Genomic DNA, 6,000 nt, shown 5'->3' on the forward strand with positions numbered 1-6,000 from the left:
CCTTTTATATACAAAATTGGTATCTAAAGAAGCTTACTTGAAGTAACATAAGATGTCAAGAAGGATTATTTGTGGCTAAAAGAAAATTTGAAAAAAAAAAAAAAAAATTGATATATGGGCACTAAATAGGCAGTTTTAAGAGTTTGATTTAACATATTCCATCAACTTTAAAAATTTACAAGTTTACATTAACTTTACAGCCAGCCAAACAACTTACTATTGTGTAAAAAAAAAAAAAACTTTGAATCTATTGTTGCATTTTCAAGTGCTTGACATAGAATAATAGAAAGAACCAAAAACAGAAATGTGAAAGGAATCTATCTGACATTCATCATATAAGTCAAGATATAGAAAGGTGTGCATCCATGCATGCATACACTCGTTGGGAAGCCACTTGGACTTTTGACTAGCCACATTCGTCCCTTCCTTTGTAGCTCTTGCTCTGCCAAAGGAGAAAGATATATTCAAACTTTGCAACAAAACTATAATAAAACTGCAACTCGTCTCTCCTGGATCCTTTTTTTCTTCTGTTCTTCTTCTTCTTCGTTTCTTGCTTTTTCTTGGGCAGTTGCTAGATCTCCCTTAAACATTCACTACCTTTCAAAGTTTTCGTCCCTCTGAGTCTTCATCATTCCTTGGTCAGACATGGCTGCTAAATCATTAACTCTGTCTCAATTCCCTTGTTCCAAGGTGGAAATTAAACACAAACCAAGAGAGATGCTTTAGCGCCCTTGTTCAATTCCCACTAGTCAATTGCTTGTATTAATCTATCTTCTTTTCTAATCTAATCTTTCTTTGGATCTCTATGTCAAAAAGAGTAATCAAAACGGATCTTTGAAGAATGCTTCCTTAATATTGAACTAATTATAGGAAAATGAGGAGATATATATGATCGATCACAGATAAAATTGAATTAGAAGATCAGGGAAGGCCAGAGATGAGTATTTTATTCTTGGCGTGGTCGAGACAACCACAGAGAGCTGAGAGCTCGAAGCCTATGGAAGTACTCAGCGATGGCAACATGACATCTCGCAGCTTGCCTGGTCGTCAAGATCTGGTGCATCCGGTGCAGTGTGTGCTGCCTCAAATTATCCGCCTGCAGGTAAATTCCAACATCAAAATCATTAGTTAATTAAGTTGATTAATGACAATTACTATATATTATTATTGCTTGATCAGTTGATCCAATATAAATTCATTAATTAATGAGAATTAAGTAGTAAACCCACAGTTTCGTGTCACATCTGATCATTGGGTTAAGAGTTTCCAAGTTGCAAATCCCAAGTCTGGGACTTCTTGGCACCTAGTGCTGGTAGAGTTAGGGCTCTTAAGTACAAGGTTTGCTTACCTAATTTGGAATACCACAGTGCCAAGTCACATCTGGCCACAGTGTTTAAGAGTTTGCAAGTTGCAAATCCCAAACCCGGGACAAGTCCAGATACTCAAATCTATCAGAGAAGAGAGATGTGCACTTCTGACATTTGTTCACCACACAATATCGAGATGAATATGAAGTGTGACCCTAGTGGACCTCATATGGGTCCTATCCCTAATTTGGAAAACCAGCGTGTCAAGTTACATCTGATCCTTGTATTAAGAGTTTGTCAGTTGAATCCCAAACTTTGGACAAGTCAGATCCTCTATCAGTCAAAGAAGAGGGATGTACGTCCTTGATATTTCTCCACCACACAATATGAATGACTCATCTTTGAATGCAAAGTGTGACCCAGTGAACTCCATGCAAGTCATATCCCTATTATGTGGTAAACAAGTGTGAGAGAAGTACATACATTTACCTTGAGCATCTGTACTCACCCTACCCTTTGCACCTAGTACTTTATATACTTTGGTTTGGCCAAAACTAAGAAGCCAGTCACTACCAATTTGGAACAATTATAGTTCTGATGATTATAGGTAGTAATTTGAACTTCATGCCACAACCATGTATTGATGCTTGATCTTGAACCAATTGGTGCATGCAAGGTATATAAATTTAGGCCATGTTTGGCAATTGGCATGCATTTTATCTGAATACATTCTGCTTCTAGAAAGCATTATAGAACAAGGAAATCAAGAAGAATCTTGCTTCAATATGCGTTGTAGACCCTCAAAGCGTTTTCTCTAGCTGGGTTCTTTCTAGTGTTGCAGGAATCTTCATGGAGGAGAGTTACGATTCCAATGGTGACATGTCTTAACATATTGAGTGCATAAATTAAACTAAATTTTCTCCAATGATCCAAAGGCCATACCTGTCTGACGAAACCTTCGAGGGCAGAGAGTTTGTTCATGGCCATGGCCATCTGACCCATGTAGTTGGCCATGTTAGATGGGTAACTTAGAGCATCTGAAGCAATGGTGTCTGAAAGAGTCTGGTGAAGAGCTTCAAGCCCTTGCGTTAAAGCTTCCTCAGCTTCATGTGTCGACTGCTGTAACCCACATATCCCTACGATCTGTTGCTCCGTCAATGGCTCAATATGATTCAGAATAATCTACAAAAACACAGATACAAACTATAAATTAGAAATCTTTATTTCTACTCAAAAACCATTTCCTGCAACCCTTGAATCTCGATTTCTCTCATAATGAAAGAGAGAGAGAGAGTCACTTGCTCTCACTAGCATTCTTTCCTTCCAATCTACGCGAATAAGATCTCATCATATCTACCCTTCTTAAGTCTCATCTCATCAAGCTTCCTAGTTATTTCGTGCCCTTTGAGCTGACGTGGACATGAGAGTTTTCCACATGGACAGCCTATGTAGTTGCCTATTGGATGGATAATAATTTGTTTAGCCACGTCAGCCCTGCTCATGCATTACATGCTTGTTTTCTGCTCTTTGAGACAAAAAAGCTAACTTATAGTTTTCCTTTGTCTTGCTTCTATGATGGCAATGCAGTACTTGTGGTCCATAGAATGGGTCTTGAAGTACTCACCTTGATAAGTTCTGATGGCCGGAATCCACCCATCCACAAGAAGCAACGCTCAGCAGGTGTCTTCCACATGCCAGAGACAATATGAAACACATCTGACTTCAATACCATGCTCTTGAGGTTCGTCATTTCATCATAATGTGCAAGACAATTGTCTACAAAGAGCCGTAGTTCGTTCTCCGGCAAGTGTCCTTGAACCGCAGCTCGGAGCTCGCACATTAGCCGGTGATGGTCCTCGAGCCACCTTGCATACTCCATGTCGAAAACTGCAGCATCTGAATCATGATACAAGATCTCAATAGAGTAACCAAAGCATTGATAACATAACACATATCACAAACAATACAATTGATTATAGTACCTGAGCTGATGTTGTTAATGCCAGAAGGCATGCTTTGGTCTCCTAGAAGAGCACCTCCTCCGAAGAACATACCCTAATTGAAAATAACCAACCCAACATTACTTACTTAAATGTCTTCAACTTAAGTATCAAAGCTTAGGTTATAAATACTAACTTGTGCTTTGGCCCTTTGTAGCTCTTGTTCAAGATGAGTGAGTTTAATCCTACTTGATTCAAGCTGCTGTACATAAGCCTGTAAAAGACCAGAAGAAAAGAGAAAGAAAACCCATTTAAGCAAACCCAGTTTTAGATATGTATGTATCCTTTATTGTGAATGAGAATAATAAATGAAGTTAACCTTTTTCCTTAGCCTGCTTTTCCGAGCTGCCTCTCTATTCTGAGCAAGCCTTCTGAGTGTCTGGCCATAAAAAGAATCACAACACAGGCATTGAACAGTGTTAGTGAAAGGAGGGAAAAGAAGATTATTTAAATTCATTATTGATTTCTAGAGAAAGGTAGAAGTGGAAGAATTAATGTATGTAACCTTAGGGTCTGGTGTTTTGGGTCCTTCATGCTCTAAGGTAGATTTTGGATCCTTACGATTACCTTCACGCTGTCACAACAACCAAAGGCAAGAATCATACATCGTCTAAATAAATAGAAAGATTCAAAGAAAGAGAATATCAAAGAGCACGTTGAAGGAGATGGGGGAGAAACCAAGAAGAAAATCTGATTTTTTTTAACTTATTTTATATTGGGTTTTTATTGTTTATGTCCATCTAAGATTCAAAAGTCTTACCTTAACTGCCTTTGCCTGTTCATGACCAGAAGGGACATGATCAGTTCTTTGCTGGTTAGCCAATTCCATGGATGGCTCTGGTGATCTCTTTGAGCCACTGCTCGTTGGTGAAGCTGCAACAAAACTACTTCCCTGACCACAGCCATGAAAATCATCACTTCAAGCTCAGAGAGAGAGAGAGAGAGAGAGAGAGAGAGAGAGAGAGAGAGAGAGGTGGAGAAGAAGCTTTTAGCATTGAAATTTTGTTTACTTCTGTACCTTTGAGGGCTCTACATGCATAGGCTGAGAAGGGAAAATGTTCAGAGTCGGTGGCCTGAACCCTGAGTTTTCTGCAACCACGAAATCCAACTATCATTAAATAAAGCATTGAAACTTTCAAACTGAAACCCAGACCCGCTGGAAGAGAGAGAGACAGAATGTTTATTCCACTATAGGGACTCAAATCATTAGAAAAGAACCTGGTGGAGAAGGAAAGGGAGGGTGAGAGAGAAATGATTCAGGAGGGAAGCTCAAGGACTTGGTCATGTGTTTAGAACTCAGTGCCATTCCCAAATGGGAAAAAATTGAATAGAAACAAGAACAGGTGAAGGAAAGGCAAAAATTGTTCGTGCCCTTTACGGGACACAGCATTATTTATGAAGAATTTCATGACCAGTTTGTTACATGTCACGGTCAATAACAACAGAAAGAAGAAGCAAATCAAACAAAAGAAATAGAGAAAACAAGAAAAATAAAGAAGAAATTTTGAATTCCTTCACATTCTTCCTGCAGGGAATCCTGTCAATTACAGTACGATCAGATTCGATCTGGTAACCATGCTTCTCTTATGACTTATAAAGTATCTCAAGTTCCAACTGCAATCTGTCTTTGCTGGAAAGTGAATTATTTATCTGATGGGTTCTGATTCCTATAATATGAATTGGGGGAAGAGAGATAAAGAGAAAAGAAAGATAGTAGTAACAAAAAAACTCACGTTTTTGTTCTTGAGATGAGCGTTGTTGTTCTTGTCCTTGAGATGAGTGTTGTTGTTCTTGTCCTTCAAGGTAGAGAAAGAGAGCGTGATCTAATTCACCCAGGTCATAAGCTCCTGTATCTTTGTTTCTGCTGACACAAACAAGAACAATAAGGCTCTAGCTTTCCCTCAATGAATTAAGTCATTACTTGACTTTGATAAAAAATAAAAAAAAAAAAGCATGAAGAAATGGGTTTTTATTCTTGTTGCTCCTTTTAGCTAAATTTGCTATGATTACATGAAGTTTCCGGTGAGGGAAGATGATGATGGTTGCATCATCCCATAAGAAATTTGGTGTTGTAGGTGCTGCTGGTGGTGGTGTTCTTGTTGATGTTGTAGTTGTTGTTGTTCCAGTTCTCTTTGGTAGTTGTTGCTGTTGCCTTTATTAGCAGCCATGAAAGGACCCAAAAAAGCTTTATTCTCTGCTTCAGGAGCTCTCGCAAACTCCATTAAAACCAAACCCACTTTCTATTTTCACCCATGCTAATCATTTCCTCATCTTCATGGATTATCAAAGATGGAGAGAATAAAAGCAGAAAGAGTCGGTTTTGATCCAGAAGTTCAATAAATGAAAACTTACAAAGAAAGAATTGAATTTATTGCAAACAAGCAAAAGACAAAGCTCCTTTGTTCTCTCTCTTCTCCTTTGCCCCTGAAAACCTCCAATGAAAAACCAAACCCAAATATTTTTAGATAGAGTTGTATATAAGTGTAAGACAAAGAGGACAAAAACCGCTGTAGACCTTAGAAAACCGCTTTGGGAGAAGGTGGAAACTGCTTTAAAAGGGTCTTTATCGGAAACCGCCTCTCTCTATTTCTTCAATTCTTTGTCTGATCTTCTCTTTTGATGAATATTTAAGTCAAATTTCGCCAAAAGCCCTAGTTTTTAAAATTAAAACTTTGAGTAAATTACATTTACAC

At 38.3% G+C, this 6,000-nt stretch overlaps 1 protein-coding gene across 2 annotated transcripts; it reads right to left on the minus strand.

Moving 5' to 3' along the window:
- Nucleotides 1-270: 270 nt before the first annotated feature.
- On the minus strand, nt 271-5,745 carry LOC149003651 (bZIP transcription factor TGA10-like). Of its 2 annotated transcripts, none has more exons than XM_089137784.1 (11): nt 5,318-5,745; nt 5,041-5,168; nt 4,326-4,396; nt 4,068-4,199; nt 3,813-3,881; nt 3,627-3,686; nt 3,444-3,521; nt 3,290-3,362; nt 2,932-3,203; nt 2,250-2,489; nt 271-1,096 (listed from the first exon to the last, which is right to left on the minus strand). In XM_089137784.1, the coding sequence occupies exons 1-11, from the start codon at nt 5,527-5,529 to the stop codon at nt 947-949; spliced, it is 1,485 nt and encodes a 494-aa protein (XP_088993910.1). In that variant the 5' UTR covers nt 5,530-5,745; the 3' UTR covers nt 271-946. The 2 variants fall into 2 exon arrangements, with proteins under 2 accessions (XP_088993910.1, XP_088993909.1); XM_089137783.1 differs by having other exon boundaries at nt 5,041-5,171.
- Between the last annotated feature and the right edge of the window lie 255 nt (nt 5,746-6,000).

This window comes from Hakea prostrata, chromosome 10 (genome assembly GCF_041222555.1).
Source record: "Hakea prostrata isolate BN-2017 chromosome 10, UWA_Hpros_2, whole genome shotgun sequence".
Taxonomy (NCBI): Eukaryota; Viridiplantae; Streptophyta; class Magnoliopsida; order Proteales; family Proteaceae; genus Hakea; species Hakea prostrata.

What these genes read in the sequence shown, in the direction of transcription:
- LOC149003651 (XM_089137783.1), bottom strand. Translation starts at nt 5,529, where the DNA reads ATGGAGTTTGCGAGAGCTCCTGAAGCAGAGAATAAAGCTTTTTTGGGT. An exon ending in CCAAAACACCAGACCCTAAG is followed by an intron (nt 3,687 to 3,812) that starts GTTACATACATT and finishes TTTTATGGCCAG; the next exon opens with ACACTCAGAAGGCTTGCTCA. An exon ending in TACAAAGGGCCAAAGCACAA is followed by an intron (nt 3,363 to 3,443) that starts GTTAGTATTTAT and finishes ATTTTCAATTAG; the next exon opens with GGTATGTTCTTCGGAGGAGG.